Genomic DNA, 17,786 nt, shown 5'->3' on the forward strand with positions numbered 1-17,786 from the left:
ATTTTGCTGAGCTGAGCTGAACAGAACTGAATAGAATTGTGTTGTGTTGATCAGACTCACATTCTGCGGAGCTTCTTGTAGGAGGTGAAGGCTCCAGGAGGAACCGACTTGATGCCGTTCTGCTCTAAACGACTGAGGAGAGAGAGAGAGAGAGAGGAAGAGGAATATGGGAGGGAGGGGGGAAGAGAACAAAAGAGAAAAGGAGAGTTAAGAAAAAGTAAGATGTACAGCAGGAGATGTGAAAGGAAAGCAAAAAAAAAACAACACAGAAAGGAACAAGACAGACACAGAGAGAGAGGAAAGAGAGAGAGAGAGAGTGGAGAAAGACATCATCAGTGTTACACATGTCATATAGTTTGACTTTTTGAAGTACTTCACACACACAGCACACAGCAAGCTGGCTGCATGGCAGCGCCACCGAACGTCTGTTGCCATATCAACTGTGTCAACACAACCAACCAAACGCTAACACCAAGCACACCGGCATACATTATCTCACTTCTCACATCCATCCACATCTCCCCACCCGCCCGCCGCCGTGCCCACCGACCAGACGTGAGTTCATATCTCCTCGCTTTGTAGCGAGGACCGTCGAGTCGCGTGCCTAATCCTGTGACACACGCAGTGAAACCTTAGACGCGTTGGCGCTCGCCAACAAAAGGACGAAGTGCGCGTAATTGCCAACATAACACATTTATTGGATTATAATCCGAGTCACCCGCCCGCCCGCCCGCCAGGATGAACTGGCCTGTCACGCTCCTGAATGAGCGGTCGCTGGCTGACGCGCAGACGGAATGACACTCAGACACAGAGCGACGACGGCGGTTTTCACAGCGATCATGGATTCACTTAACGGCAACCCAGAGACATATGGGGAACATACGCAGTGTAACTTTGTGTACTTAAACGGAAAGAGACACAGAGACATTCAGTACATTAAGCAGGCTCGTTGAAATGTGTGTGTCACACAGATATGCATGTGCGTGCATGCATCCTTAAGGTCATGAGGGTCGAGAACACAAGGAGCTGGAGCTCCTCTGGAGCAGGGGTCTTCAACGTTTTCAGGCCAAGGACCCCTTAGTTGAGAGAGAGATGAAGCAGGGACCCCCACAACCGGTTCATAGATTCCATATAGTTTCATTGTTTGACTGCACAATCGTCAGTGTATTTTGGATTTATGTCAATTTGTGTTTTCAGATATTTAACCACTTGAACCGTCAATACTTAATAAACTTGACCTTTCACTCTGTACTTAGTCTGCTCTTTTCCCCCTCTACACCAAAGCATTTTGCCAAAAATAGCTGATCTACAAGCTCACAACGCCTCGGGCTGCAAGGCGTTGTGAGCTTGTAGATCTGCTATTTTTGGCTAAAGTTCAAGTGGTTAATATAAAAAAGGAGAAAAAAAAAGTTTCTATCACTCAAAGATTTGGAGGACCCCCTGTTGAAGACACACACACACACACACACACACACACACACACACACACACACACACACACACACACACACACACACACACACACACACACAGAGCAGGTGGCACACATACTGTACATACTGTAGGTCACATTAGAAGCCACTAATTGACTCCTGCATGTTTTTAATGAATGGTTCTGAGGTCAGTGATAGTAAAATATGTTATTGTTGTTTAACATGGTATAGATATCATTCTCAGTGTTAAAAGTCAATGCCATGATGTTTTGATCTGATAACTAATGCACGAGACGAGAATCTGCCCCACTCCAGGGACAGAAAGATTGACCAGCGAAATGTCAAAGTGTCCAGGACACGGGATAATGGAAAGCCAAAACATTCTACATCCTTGGCTTCTGAGTCCACGAGACTCAGTCACAACAACATCCCATCCATGTTATGTTTAATTGTCCAATCAGAATGTGACTAATGTATTCTGTAAACTCCATATATCTGTGAATCATTATGCTTTGTACTCAGAGATACTATGGGTGGCAATGCTCTCTACTGTACTTATACAGTACCTACAATTTGAACTCTGACTAAACTTCAACACAAAAACGCATATTCCCTGGTGTGGACATTCATCATTTCTTGTGTGTGGAGTATTTTATTATGATTGGGGAAAACTGTTTATCCATATGGAATATGATCCAAAATTCCATCAAATGGTCCTTCGAGCCGGATTAGCTCCGAGGAGATATTGGTCTCTTCCGCTGCTAGAACCAGTTAACAACCAGCCGGGGATATTATCAGACGTTTCCCCTGACTCCCACGGAAAGGACTATCTCCCACACGTTTTTTTCCTCCTGCGCGAGGAGAAATTACCCTGGGACGCCCCGAGCACAGGGAGGCAGAAAACACCTGCCGAAATCTAAACAACCTTTTTACAAACGGAACAATTGCACCATTTTTGAGCTTGAAGCCTCTCTCCAAAGCTTGGAGAATGAACTGATAACAGCCGTAACGGCTAAGATAGACGATGAGGAAATGAAACAGTTGTTTCTAGGTGCCCCACAATTGCACCATTTTTGCCCATATGGAGAAAGGAATTCAGATATGATGACTCTCTCCCACATCAACATATCGTCTGAAGAAAGCCGAAATGGAGGCGGCCAGGTTTGGCTCTCTGGCACAGTTCCACACCAGGAGCCTTTCACGGACGGTCTCTCCCCCCTCATCTCTCCGCACAGAGATTTTGAGAGGGCAACATGCTTCATCCCCTGGTCCAAATTCAACAGAACCCAGGTCATACGTTTATACCTGCTGTCTTAAGAGGCTAGCTAGCTCTTAACACAGCTGCGTTTTTATTGTTTAATGTTTAATGTTTTGTAGTCTATTGTTTTTGTCGCTTTTTGTTACATGTTTTGAGGACATAGCAGCCGTTTGGCCACGGAGATTGCTTGTCTAAGGTTGGGTTTGTATCAGTACGAGACTTCAATATAGATTTCATTTTATGCTCTAGAACGGCTGTTTCAAGAAGTTCTGAGAAGAAATCTTTTTATTTGGGGCCAGAACATATTTTGTTCTGAAGGAATGTCTCTTCGGCCAGTACGATAACCCAATACGGCTGATTAGAGCCACTTAATCACATAAGAAATAGTGTGGTTATTTTAATTAGGAGATTTCACTTTATGCTCTAGAACCGAACGTTCTGACGGAAATCTTCATGCTTTAAGCTTACATGTCTTCGTTTTCGTCTTATCTTATTTTATTTTTAATTTCCGTCTCAGGCCACTCTGAGATGTTGAATACAGGAGCTTTTTATCTCAGCGCTCCCAAGAACATTTTTAAGAAACATGACCATTCAAGCTAAAAAAAAAACCCTGCTCCGAGAAGCAGTGTTTTTATCGTGTAAATCCTGGACACACACGGATGAGATGTTACAATCTAAACCTAGAACCTTTTTTTTAACCCGGACCTCACATCACTCTGGAAGATCATCGGGAACTCCCATTTACCAGCAATACCTAAAACCTTTCCTGGAACATTTCAATGGATATGGGCGAAGCTGCGGAGACATTATTGCCACTGGATGTGTTGCTGGATACCACGCAAACCTCATTAGGAAGGAACCGAGAACGCAAACAGTGTTTTCAGATGCTGACGGGCTTGACAAGGCCCCCCCCAGCCGAACCTGGCTGGCACTGCCTTCCACTCACAACGCGATGGGACGCGTTGTGAGCTTGTCGATCTGCTACGTGACTTTCATGGATTACAATGTCCCGAAAAGAACAAACACTCTTTTGACCCTGGGGACACCCCGAGATAATGGTACTATATTTTGTTTACTTTTGACTAAGTACGACTTCTGGAAAAAAAAAAGAAATCAAGTTCTGACTGACAAACCCTTTTATTAGTGTTAAATGTATGATATATATTGTCTGTCTAATCCTCTCTAATCCCATTTTCCTCCCGTGGTTACATTTCGGTTTGTCTATTATGAAAGCAGGAAAATCAAACCAAGTATAAAGTGAGCGGTGCTTATGCTGCTTGCTTGCTCAATGCCTGCTGCTCGCGTGAGCTGCTTACGCTGCTTATAGGCTGGCACGGCCTATGTGTTATTTTATTTTTTTTATTTTGAAAAAAACTATGAGGGGATTGCTGGAATTGTTTTTTTTATTTTTCATTTTTTCTTATTTTTACCTTGAGAGGCCACGAGCCGTTTCAGTTTCTGTGTGACCTTGCTCTCTCTTTCTCTCTCAAAAATGGGTTTCATTCGCTCTTGTTCTGTATAATCTACTGTTTACATTCTAATACAGGGCTTGATAACAATGTGCTGGGGTTATATTTGAATCTGTCTTATTTGAATCTGTCTTGGGTTTTTCTCCCTCTGTTTGTGTTCTAACTCACTTGCCTGGTTTGCAAAACTAGGAATTATTTACACATATGACTCTCTCTCTCTCTCTCTCTCTAAAAAGGGATCTCATTCACTCTTGGTATGACTACACTCGTACTGATAACAACCAACGCTTGGGTTTATTTGAATGTTTATATATGATGCCCCTAACGTCTTAATAATTTTTTTTCTCCCTAATGTATTAATTCTTTTTCACCAATGTGGTAGGGATTATTTTTACTTTATTTATTTCATTTTAGGGGACAGGACGGACTCGACCTGGATAGACAGGTATCGTGGAAGGAACTCCACTAACTCGCTAACCAACTTGACTGACACTCAACTTGACTGACTGACTGTTTTATTTCAATTTTATTTTAACCAGTTTTCTCCTGTCCTCCTGTTTTGTCGTGAAAAACACTATTTCCTGTGTAACAACTGAACCTTGTTCTTTCAAACCACATCTTAGGGACATGTACCAAAAACGTTACTTTCACCAATATTTGCCAAAATCCATTTTTGACACATAACTGCAGTATGTGTTAAAAGGGAAGAGAGGCTTATCAGTAATCATGTCCATAATCATTATTATCAATATTATTGTTATCTCTATTTTCAACCTTGCCCTGGTTTTACTCAACCTTTAATTTATCCTTCTTGGTTTATTCTGGGTAATCCCTTATCCTCTTTACTTGAGTAAAAGTACTTTGATTACTCCCTCAGCAGGCTGAAACCGTTCCAAAAACAATTTATATGGCTGGGCTCATTCAAACCTTTTCAGTCAAATTCCACAATTATTACAACCCTACTGGGCTTATACGGGATTACACATTATGGAAAAAAAAAAAAAAAAATGACATTATGATTATGTTATGTATTTTTATTATTATTATTTTACTTCTTTAAAGTCTCTCTCTCTGGGACACTTTCAGTAGAGAGCCTTTCAGCAGGCCTCGCTAACTATTGTTTTGGGAAAACCTTATCTTGTTATGATACACTTCCCCCCTCACAGGCCTGGAAGCTCACTCTAACTCTGACAGTGAGCAGAGTCATTGTCCTTTACTGTACCTCGGTACCCTACTGTACCTCGGTACCATCTGTTTCTCATTTAACCATATTTTAACAAATTATCCTCCAAACAAAACAATTTTTGTCACACCCAATATTTTTGGCTGTGGCAAACGGGAGGGAATGTGTTTGGAGAATTTCATTTTCTGAATTCATATTTCATTTTCTGATTTCATATTTACATATTTCATTTTGTTTTCATCTCATTTTATTTCAGAATATATATATATTTCACTTTGCTTAACCATGTTTAAATCTGTTTACCCCTAACAGAACAAACTTAATACAATTTGACACAAATGGTGTCCCTGGGTGATGTATATCTAAAACAAATCAAACATGTCTATACCTAAATACACACAATGGTCTTAACTTCCATGTAATTTTGATGTTTATTCTATTTTTCAGACTTATCTATTTGATAGACGGTCCATATCTCTTCCCATGATCTGTGAGGAAGGATCATTTTTCGTGAGTACGAGGATTCAAGTCACCTGAGTTCCTATATCATTTTTGTTAATATTTACAGTTGTCTTGTCCCAAAATGCAACTCTCTTCTTTTGATAAGATCTCATAGCCTCGTCCTGGAAATGTTAAATACTGTCATATTAAGTGTATAAAACCTTACTGAAATGATGAGGACAGAGGTCCTATACCTTACTGTTGTGGAGTCAAAAAAGGTCCACCCTGGCTGGGACATATCGCGAAGGTCATAGGTCAAGCAAGGGAATGGACCATGACGCTCCACCACACTAATCAAATTTTCAAAATTCTACATTCGTCAATCTCAGGTGATGATTTCACCAAATAAATCAAAACTTCTAAAGAAAAAAAATATATTCTCTTTCATTCAATGCACTCTCTGGAGTGCACCTCCACCAAACCCAGGTGAGGCTGTGAAGAAACTTTGGAAAGATTCTAAATTTAGTGATAAAGTTTGTCATGGTGCGACAGGACAATGTTTGTTATTGATGGATCAAAGGTTTCCTTTTCCTATCAATATATTTTAAGGAACGTGTGATTTTCTCCTCTCTCTCATAAAAATATTCTAACTCATGTTATCTAAACTTGAACAGGCCCCAAATTAAACAGGCCTTATTTGAGAAAATATCCTTGGTTTAATCTCAGACTGCCCTTTGACGCACTCCCCCCTAATGATTCCAAATTATACAGTCCTTTATCTTTCATTATCAAAATATTTTTACCTTTGGTTGTATTCTGATTTAAATACCTTTAAAAGACTTAAATACCTTTGGAAATATACAGTTCTTTTGACTCTCCTCTTTAAAAAACTTAAAACTATCGAAATGTTTTGACTTAAATTGTTCAATTATTATGTTCTGTTTCAAATACCTTAAAAAAAGGTTTAACCCATGTTTTCTTCCCTTGTTGTTTATGCTGCCTTGACATTTAACACTTCAAATGCTATCTCAGGAGGGAATTGATAGTAAAATATGTTATTGTTGTTTAACATGGCATAGATATCATTCTCAGTGTTAAAAGTCAATGCCATGATGTTTTGATCTGATAACTAATGCACGAGACGAGAATCTGCCCCACTCCAGGGACAGAAAGATTGACCAGCGAAATGTCAAAGTGTCCAGGACACGGGATAATGGAAAGCCAAAACATTCTACATCCTTGGCTTCTGAGTCCACGAGACTCAGTCACAACAACATCCCATCCATGTTATGTTTAATTGTCCAATCAGAATGTGACTAATGTATTCTGTAAACTCCATATATCTGTGAATCATTATGCTTTGTACTCAGAGATACTATGGGTGGCAATGCTCTCTACTGTACTTATACAGTACCTACAATTTGAACTCTGACTAAACTTCAACACAAAAACGCATATTCCCTGGTGTGGACATTCATCATTTCTTGTGTGTGGAGTATTTTATTATGATTGGGGAAAACTGTTTATCCATATGGAATATGATCCAAAATTCCATCAGTCAGTGTTACTGGGGACGGAACAAATCATCTCAACTCCAATGATTTCTTTTATTTCTTCTCAGGAACGAAGAGCTACGCTTCAAAAGCGATGCTTGTTTTTTTTTTATAGTTGCACAAAGAGCTTTCGATGAGGTCTTTAACGGCTCCTCAGAAGGATGATTCATCAAAGCCATGAGAACGTGAAGAGAAATAAAACAACACCGTGCTAAGCTGTGAGATCCCGTTTTAGATCATGACAACGCTGTTATAAAACAACGTTTATGCGTGAAGTAGTGTGGACGGAGCGAGGCGTTAGGAGGTGATTGCTTTGACAGCAGCGTTGATTCATCGATCCAGCATAATAGATACAACAAAACACCAGACAAAGCCGGATGTAGGAGTGGTTTAGCACCTCTAAAAAAAGAAATGAATGAAACATGAATAATCATTCATGTCTTTGGAGCATAAAACTCCCACTGATTTCTCCTAAAACATTCAGGATCAAATGCTGTATTCCCAGCGTTGCCGGGGTTATTGCAAATGCACTGACAACACGTCATGTCCTGACACGTTTATCAGTGGGTTAAGGTTTCAATTATCGTCACATACAACAGAAACCAAAAACCTAACAATGTGACATCGGGCATGTCTATATTATCCGTTGTCAAACAACGCCGATTTGTGCCAATTTTGTGATCGGGGATCTCAATACCACAGTATGTGGGTCTATATTTGGGCAAAATCCGAGAACACAGACAAAGATTCGAAACCGTGACACGCTGGGTATTGGGGCCCATGTGTGGTATGTGCGTGGACCGCTAGGCCAATGGGCGCCACAACAGACCTTTGATTCACTTTTTAACTCATTCTGGGCGATCCCCGTAGAAACCGTAGATTTCCCGCTGTACCGCGGTGCCATGCCCGTCGATCCCGGAAGTTTAATTAGCTTTAATCATTATGAATGGATTAAAAGTATTATCGCAGATTTTCGCTGATTCTGGCTCTTTAGGCCCGCCCCCCTAACTGTATCCGGTCATTTCCGGTCTGGACCGGATCTAGCTTTCCGTATCCGGTCTGAGCCTGGGCCATAGTCCCGCCTCCGTTGGTTTACAGTGTAACAGAAGAGAAAGCTACTCGGCGATGGAACACTCGTTTTTCAATCGGATTTTTGCGTTTGGAAACTTTGATCCAGTCTCTACACGCCTGGATTATGATCCCCGCACATATCGTGCGTTTTGTGCGCGAACGTGTCCACTTGTTACCATAGCGCACAGTTGGCTTTTTTCAATGTTTTTTCATGTAAACACTGGCGGATAAGCAGGGATACAGCGTGGCAATGGATATGTCTATATCAATGGGTTTTTTTTTTATTCGAAAGCTTGTCACCGAGTCTACAGTCTACTAGATGAGTCGCGCACAGATTGTGCACGATGCGTGCGCGTGCCCACGTTAAAAGGTAAGGACAATTTGGCAGCTGCTTACTACAGCTATGTTTAAAATGGCAGCAAAATTGTTAATATCCAGTCTTTCTTGGTCGACAAAACAGTTTTGAACACAAGTGATTGCCTTGAAGAGTAATGTAAACTCTCTCTCTCTCTCTCTGCTGACCAGTGGATTGCATTAATGCAGGGGTCTTCAACGTTTTCAGGCCAAGGACCCCTTAACTGAGAGAGAGATGAAGCAGGGACCCCCTCTACATATTGTATTAATGCGTTATGCAGATTTTCTTCGACTTGTTTGACAGCACTGTCATCAGTCTATGTTGGATTCATGTTAATGTGTATTTTCAGGCATTTAACCACTTAAATCGTCAATATTTTGTAAACATGACCTTTCACTCGTGCTTGGTCTGCTCTTTTTTACTTCCACACCAAAAAATATGCAAAAAATAGCCGATCTGCAAGTTCTCAACACCTCATGTGTGTGTGCTGTGTACTCACATCTCTGTCATGGCTTCAGGCAGGTGAGCAGGGATGGCGGTGAGGCCCTTCCCCCTGCAGTCCACTATGTTGTTGCTGCAGGAGCACATGGGAGGACAGGAGCCCGACGCCAAGCTGCAGGGCTGCACGAACGCACTGCCGCTGTGGCCTGCAAACGGAATAATCCGGGTACACATTATTGTGTTATCATTATTTTATGCTTTAACTATTGAAAAATAGCAGATATACAAGCTCACAGCGCGGCACGGAGTTTTGACCCGATTCAATAAGTGTCTTTTGAATCCTTCTGAGACATTTTGAAAAACCTATGTTTCTATGTCAGCAATCTGGCCAGCCATCGTCAAAGAAAAGGTCCTTTTCACTTCAACTGGAGCTCAGTTAGTCTGTTCTTGAGAGACTACTATGTCAGTGGTTCTCAAACCTTTTCATGTGAAGGACCCCCAAAATGATATTTATTTGGCCACGGACCCCCATCTCAAAATATTTAGTTCCACCACCCAGAAGCAAAATCTGAGTTACAAACGTTCGCTTTGAAAATACATATATTCAAAGATTTGCACACATTTTCAAGACTTTTTCAAAAATAGCAGATCTACAAGCTCACAGCGCGCCACTTGGTGCCGCGCTGTGAGCTTGTATATCTGCTATTTTTCACTGGTTAAAGCATTCAATAATTCTAGGCCTAAATGGGTTTTAATACTGTATACATTGGTTATGGCAAAGCTATTGCAGCCCAAGTGTTGAGGTGGTCTATGGATGCCTCTCGTCTCCCTAGGGAGGCCTTCTGGGCATGTCCTCATTGGGAGGAGGCCACAGGGTAGACCCAGGACCAGATGAGGGGGATTATATCTCCACGCTGGACTCGGGATTCCCCAGCATAAAGTGGCCAATGTGGCCCATGAAAGGGAAGTCTGGAATTCTTTGCTGGAATTGACTCTGGATAAGCGGTTGAAGATGGATAGATGATGTTGAGCATAACATATGAAATAACAATTTAAAATTCAGAGAACTATTGCATTTGCATTGCACTGGAAAAATGTTGGTTGCCTGTAACCATCGAAGAACTTCTTGTGAACTTCTTCTTGACTGATTGAACCTTTTATTGTTTTTGTGTCTGTTTTTACATCACCTCTGTTTTATTATATCACCTCTGTAAAAACTGTTAGTGCACGTGGTTTGGTGGGAAAATTAGAGGGGATCTGCTGATGGCGATTTAACCACTTTCCAACTGGCATTACAGGCAAAAATCACCAAAAGTTTGCACACACACAAAAAAAGCACAAATATCTGATCTACAATCTCACACTGCGTCACGTTGCTACATGCTGTGAGCTTGTAGATCAGCTACCTCCGTGCGACACCTTTGTACGACTAGGATTGTAAAAGACAGGTCTGAGTGCTGTACCTGTGCAGGCGAAGTCACTCTTGTGCAGCTCAGCCAGGTTGAGGCCTCGCAGGGTGGGAGGGGAGCTGCACTGGGTGTACAGACCCAGCGCTGGCCTCTGTCTCAACCAGGGAGACAGCCAGGCCAGGTGACAGTCACACCGCAGAGAGTTGGAGTGGAGACGACTGGAGGACAGACACAGAGGTAGGGACAGAGACAGGAACAGAGACAGGGACAGAGGGGGGAGTGGGATTGGTAAGGAGGCAGGGTGGAGGAGGGAGTGGGTGAGTGGGTGGAGGAGAGATGGAGGTGATTGGAGGAAAGAGCAAAACGAGAGAAAAGATGGTGTGGGCAGGGTGAGGAGGACAAAGGGCGAGTTGGAGGAGAGAAGGCCATGGTTTAGAGGTACGAGGTGGATGGTGAGATGGGGGTTTGGAGATGAGAGGAAGATGGTATGATGGAGGTACGGACATAAGAGGGAGATGATGAGATAAAGTGGGAGAGAGGGAGGGACAAGAGAAGGGGAAGAAAGACATGAAAAAGGGACAAAAGGAAAGTAGGGTAGTGAGATGTGAATGGACAGAAAGAAAAGAAAAATATTAAAAGTGTTTTTAGTTGTCATTTGTGAAAACTGTCACATTGACTTTTTTTTTTATGTCTCTGTGAAATCCCTCCCCAGACCAAGAACACACTGCGGCATTATGAGTACTGTGGAGAAAGGAGAGGAACGTTTAGGACTCACAAGGTGCGCAGTTTAGGCATGTGGTTGAAGCTGGACACGGGAATACTGCTGATGTTATTGTTGTTCAATGTCCTGGAGGAGGGAGAGAGGGAGAGAGAGAGAGAGAGAGAGAGAGAGAGAGAGAGAGAGAGAGAGAGAGAGGGAGAGAGAAGGAAGGAGGGAGGGAGAAGGTCAGTAGTTCAACTGGAATGTACAGTAGTTAAGCTTGATTTATACTCCATCGCACAACTGTGTCACTTGCTGACAAGAGCTGATTTACAAGCTCACGCAGCGTCGCACCGCAACATACTAAATTACACTATGGAGTATACAATTAGGCATTAAATGAATCCAACAGATACGCTAACACGAAGCACACACACACACACACACATAGGCGATTCTAGCCTCTTCCAGCAGGGGGTGCACGACCTCTATTACCTCATGCACGCGCGCGCAGCTCTCTCAAAAAAATTGCGGATATTAGCGGTTTTGTAATGTTGTTTTAGCGGATTTCTGCAGTTAATTTTGTACCCAAATGTAACACAATATAAACAAAAAAAAGTGTAAAACAGGTGCTTCTTTTTCTAGACACCATATGTCTATCTATAGGATTTATTTACTTATTTTGCAGACAGAGGCAGCACAGCCAGGACATATAAAGCCAAACATCAAGTTAATCATCATTCATCAAGCAATCAAGCAGTCATTTACATTGGTGGTGTGGCACAACCACACCACCAAAGATCCATAACCAGCAGCTACCAATATTTACAAGCAAGTGAAGCAAGCATGCGCGCTCGCTCGCGCGCGCGCACACACACACACACACACACACACACACACACACACACACACACACACACACACACACACACACACACACACACACACACACACACACACACACACACACACACACACACACACACACACACACACACACGGAGGAGAAGAAAACAGGCTGGCTAACTCCACAGTGAACAGTTAGTTAAATAAAGCCATGTCTTACCTTAAGAAAATGACAAGAAAATATCCAATGTTATATTGAGGTGCCCAGAAGAAAGTGTTATTCCTTGGAGGCACAGAACACATCGTGTAATCCAGCCTCGTTGAGCAGCGCCGAAAACTTTAGTTCACGTATGGTAAATGTAAAAGCTATCCACATGTCCTATGGATGTCTGTAGTTAACCCCAGGTAGCATATTCCACTGTGAAACAACTGTTTAATTCTGTTATTTAGATAAATCTGCAGGTGTCATCATCTGCCGTTTGTTTTTCAGCTGTGCTGTCAGAGACGTTCAGACAGTCACTGTGATTGGTTGAGAAACCAGTAGTCCTATTACCTCCCGCCCCCCATTTGCTGTGATTGGTTTAGAAGTCATGCTATGGGTGCTTCAAGGGGTCAAAAAAGGCGAATTTGAGATGTTCTTCTTCTTAATCATATTGCGTGTTTATTATGATCAAAAAAATCAAAATGGCCGCCTGGCGGCCAGGGGGTGCACCCTAGGACACCCCTTAAAATCGCCTATGCACACACACACGTACACACACACACACACACACACACACACACACACACACACACACACACACACACACACACACACACACACACACACACACACACACACACACACACACACACACAAACAGAGGAAGGTGTTTCTGCATGCAAGCAAATACAAAAACCATCTGTGGCCTTCCTAATATCATCCCATGCTGCCCATGTTGTAGAATAAACACTCACAGGACTTCCAGAGTACGCAGAGCACGGAACGCCCCCTCTTCTATGCAGCTGATGTGGTTCTTATCCAGCTGACTGAGATAACACAGTGACAACAACATTAGAAGATCGTACTGTACCTCATCCCCTCGCCGTGCGTGGGCATAAGGATGAGTGAGACATCTTAACCAAAGAGGAACCATTATGTGTATTGGTGTACGTGTGCATGCATGAGTGTGAATACGTATATATATGACTCACAGGTTCTTGAGTTCTGTGGCCCCTCTGAAGGCTCTCCTCGGAATAGCCTGGATTGTGTTCTCACTGAGGTCCCTGTGAGAGAGAGAGAAAGAGAGAGAGAGAGAGAGAGAGAGAGAGAGAGAGAGACAGAGACATTTTCTTATTATCTTTATTGGAATTAAAAGTAAAACAAGGGAATAATAGTATACAGTAGGTTGGAGTGGCTTATTGTCAGCCAAGCAAAGAAAGTGTGTAAGGCGTCTTTATGGCGTTAGACCCCAGGGAAGTGGAGCACCATCCCTAGCACCACTACACACATAGTGCTAGCCTATACCCAAGCTGTGCTACATGGGTTGAGATGGAGATGAAACCCATGAACCTTCAGCCATTCAAAGGCAAGCGAGATTCAAAGGCAAGCGCTCTAGGCACTTTCAAGCTATATGAACTAGAGCAGTGGTTTTCAACCCTTTTCATATATTTATTCGGCAGTTGAGCCACGAACCACCATTTGATGAGATGTAGCCTCTCAGACCCAAAACGTAGAATATTTTGTTATCGTTGGATTTTCTCCACAATTCCGTGCTGTATTGATGTGGTACCATAGGAGAGATAACAGGCAAATGTTGACTAAAAAATGTATACAAAATCTACATTCTCTAATTGAGTAGACTTCTTGTAAATTAAGTAATGTTTAACCATAATGTAACTCTTGATAGTGTAAAATGAAACGTTCATTTCATTTTACACTCTCAAGAGTTACAGATCTATAAGTGTCCATTTGGTTACCAACTCCCCATCTTTTAGCTGGGGACCACCTGTAACGCCCTCAAGGACCACTGAACTAGAGGAACAACATTAAATCCCAGTCCATTCACGTCAAGGCTGCTCAACAGCACCCCTCGGTGGCTGCACCTGTTGTTACCGTGCTCAGACATATGGACATACAGATCGCTCTCATAAACACACAAATGTTGGAGCGGCAGGCCCCGCTCAAAAAACTAGAACATGTGCTCAGTTGAGCACTGACCCCAGCCAAGGTGGCAGCTTTTCTATAAGGTGTTGAAGGAGGAGGAGATTCTGTATAAGGGTGCAAAGCAACGTAATTCAAAGTTCATATTCTTATTGTTGCATGTCGGACAGAAACAGTAAATAAAATACCCTAGAACAATGCTAAACAATGTTACGTTGACAATAAATAGACGTGTACATGCTATTTGGCACTAAGTAACAACAAATTAGCTGATTATGTATGTTTTACTCATGCATTTTTCAACAGAAGTAAAGTTACTTCTCCTTGAGTAAGACTTTAAGTCAAGCGTCTAGCTTGAGCAGTATATTGTTAGCATTCTTTCTGCCCATGATGATGTAGTAATTACTGTAACAAACGAGCACTCTTATCTGCCTTATCTGATTGCAGAGAGCGGTCAGTAGTGCACAGAGCAGAAGCCTACTACAGAGTAGACCCCCACTTCCCCGACACGCACGCGTGCACGAACGCGCACCTCTCTCTACCTCTTTGTTATCGTTTTCCTCCCCTTGCGGTTCATTCCATTTGACTCCCATTCATCTCGTCTGGACATTGATACATTCCTTCTCCTGTCTTTAACTTGACATCAATACATCCCCCTCCCCTGGCGGACCGTTTAATTCAATACAGCAATGCATTGTGTGGTTTCCCTCACCTCAAATTGCCCACAATTCCTGCTACCATTCTAAACGCCTCTATTTAATCTTTTTTATGTGACCTGTGGATATTTAAGACTGCTTTTCGAGCTAAGGTAGATCTGGTATGCCTAAATGAAGTATAATAGGTGATATATCTATATCTTTCCAACATTATACTGGCACTAGGTACAGTATATACCTTTTTTTTTTGTTCTTTTAACTGCATATTCTATATATCCAGTTGCTAATTATTCTTCACATTCTGTACACTCCCCATTGCTGACAGAAGGTAAATACTTTAGGTGTACATTTATCTTGTATCATGTAGTATCAAACTTGAATAATTATTTTTTAATATCCACTATAAGTTATAAGTTTATAGTTTGCGGTGAACAGCCCACGCTATCATTGCGCTGCTTGTCTACTTGTTTGAGTGAGTGACAAATAAAACCTCCTGAATCTTACATCTAAACAGTACCAGGGTCCACTGCATACAGTATGAGGGTATAGAGTATATTTAGTGTACAGCCCGGTTGTTGACAGACAATCAGTTAAGACTAATGGAATCCGGTCTAATCTGCAACCATTACCATGCAGTTTTGTTCTTATCGTCAGCCCCCAGTTCCTCCTCCTTTATCTTAATGTCCGCACGGAGGCATGAGGACAGCAGTTAAAGACCTGGGGCCCCCCTGGCGAGGGACAATGACTCCGTGGTTATGCCGAACTGGCCCGCTGTCCTCCTGTTCCGCGGGGCCAGTAGGGCTGGAGACATGGGGCCAGGGGCGTCACACCAAATTCTGGGCCCTGGGTACAAGGATTCACTGCGGGCCCCCCATGAATGTTAACTATTGAAAAATAGCAGATATACAAGCTCACAGCGCGGCACCGAGTGCCGCACCGAGTGCCGCGCTGCGAGCTTGTAGATCTGCTATTTTAGAAAAATCGTGAAAATGTGTGCAAGAAACGTATGTTTCTATGTCAGTGGCGCTCAAACGTTTTCATGTGAAGGACCCCCAAGATGATATTTGGCCAAATATCATATCTCAAAATATTTAGTTCCAGGGATCCCTCCCCGGAAGCAAAATTTGAGTTACAGATGTTCGCTTAAAAAAATACATATTCAAAGATTTGCGCACATTTTTACGACTTTTCAAAAATAGCAGATCTACAAGCTCGCAGCGCGGCACTCGGTGCCACGCTGTGAGCTTGTATATCTGCTAATTTTTCAATAGCTAAAGTTACTATAAGGCCCCTCCACCTTGGGCCCTGGTAACTCAGTCCCACTTTCCTACCCCTTGTGACGCCCCTGCATGGGGGCAGGAGACAGGGGAGAGAAACCACAAGTGGAGTATATAGATCATCGTGTCTGGGTGCCCTGGAGGATTTCAGACACACTCCATTAACCTCAAGGCCAAAGCCCAAGGAAGGCCGACCGTGGAGAAACACCGAGTCAGCAGTATCACCAGACCTTACTGAACAGTTAGGCCCCAGACAAGTACAAATAAATATGTTTTTTCTTTATCTGGCTTTGCCAAAGAGAGATGCATTTAGTTCAAGGTTGCTCAGCTGAGCCAATACTGAGAGCAGGGTTATCATCATTGTGAACTGAATTCTACGTACACATCCTGTGTCGGTTTACACTGACTTTCTTCAATCATAATTTGTTATGCCCTTTTGTTTATTTTGTTTGCTAAATACAAACTTGGCACGACTGGACAAGTGATCTGCAATGCGGTCATTCTCAAAATGTGCACATAGAAATGAGCGAGGTGTCTGCTAACACTAGCACAAAGCTAGCCAGCAAAACCACGCACCTGCAACATTCTATCCACATTACCCTCATTAGCTGTTAACTATACTAATTGAGGGTACGTTAGCACTCCATTGCCTAGCAGCATATTTGAGGCGGCACATTACAGCAACTATGTTTTTGCTGGTGTCAATAATAGCGAAGGTATTAGGCCAAGGGTCTTCAACAGGGGGTCTGGGACCAAGCTCACAACGCCTAGATCGGCTATTTTTGTCAAAGAGGTTTGGTGAAGAGGGGAAAAAGAGCAGACTAAGTACAGAGTGATGGGTGAATTTTATTATGTATTGACGGTTCAAGTGGTTAAATATCTGAAAACACAAATTGACATGAATCCAAAATACTCTGATGATTGTGCTGTAACTATATGGAATCTCTGAAAAGGTTGTGGGGGTCCCTGCTTCGTCTCTCTCTCAACTAAGGGGTCCTCGGCCTGAAAATGTTGAAGACTCCTGTATTAGGCTACTATAACTTCCAAGAATACAAGAAAGCTCGCCCTGTTGTCAAACCCGCGGCGATCCTCGGAACGATCGCCACCAGGCATCCCTAAACCTAAGCACAATAGCAGTGTGTGGAGGTCAGTAGTGAAACACAGGTCAGTGAAAGGAAGACGGTGTGAGTGACATGCAGGCTAAATAGGTGATGAGTGAAATACAGAGCGGCAGAATGACGAATGAGAGGAGACACTGAGACACAGGTCAGACATCACAGGAGGAGAGACTGAGTGACTGTGTCTGGGGAGGTCAGGAAAAACACTGTAGAAAAGGATATGAACAGGAAGCTCAAAACTGGGAGAGAACGAAAGACAGAGAGAGAGAGGGAGAGAAATGAGTGAGAGAAAGTTGTAGGTGATGAAAAGAGAGAAACAGGGAGAGAAAATGAAAACGAAAGAGAGATAGACCGTATGAGAATGCCAGAAGTAAATAACCAGTAAGACGCCTAAGGGCTAAAAGCAACCTCGCCCTTTAGGGCGAGGTCGCAC

The 17,786-nt window shown here is 42.7% G+C and overlaps 1 protein-coding gene across 1 annotated transcript in view; it reads right to left on the reverse strand.

Annotated features, from left to right (window-relative positions):
* The window catches only part of slit1b (slit homolog 1b), a gene marked incomplete at both ends in the record, with an annotated part of 121,692 nt that overhangs the window by 58,901 nt on the left and 45,005 nt on the right, over nucleotides 1–17,786 (reverse strand). Inside the window, 6 exons of the mRNA XM_080722501.1 lie at nucleotides 61–132; nucleotides 9,263–9,410; nucleotides 10,668–10,831; nucleotides 11,389–11,460; nucleotides 13,117–13,188; nucleotides 13,354–13,425. Coding sequence (XP_080578627.1) covers nucleotides 61–132; nucleotides 9,263–9,410; nucleotides 10,668–10,831; nucleotides 11,389–11,460; nucleotides 13,117–13,188; nucleotides 13,354–13,425 — 600 coding nt within the window. The remainder of the gene's footprint in view (nucleotides 1–60; nucleotides 133–9,262; nucleotides 9,411–10,667; nucleotides 10,832–11,388; nucleotides 11,461–13,116; nucleotides 13,189–13,353; nucleotides 13,426–17,786) is intronic.

This window comes from Nannobrachium achirus (assembly GCF_963921795.1).
Source record: "Nannobrachium achirus genome assembly, chromosome: 3".
NCBI classification, from domain to species: domain Eukaryota; kingdom Metazoa; phylum Chordata; class Actinopteri; order Myctophiformes; family Myctophidae; genus Nannobrachium; species Nannobrachium achirus.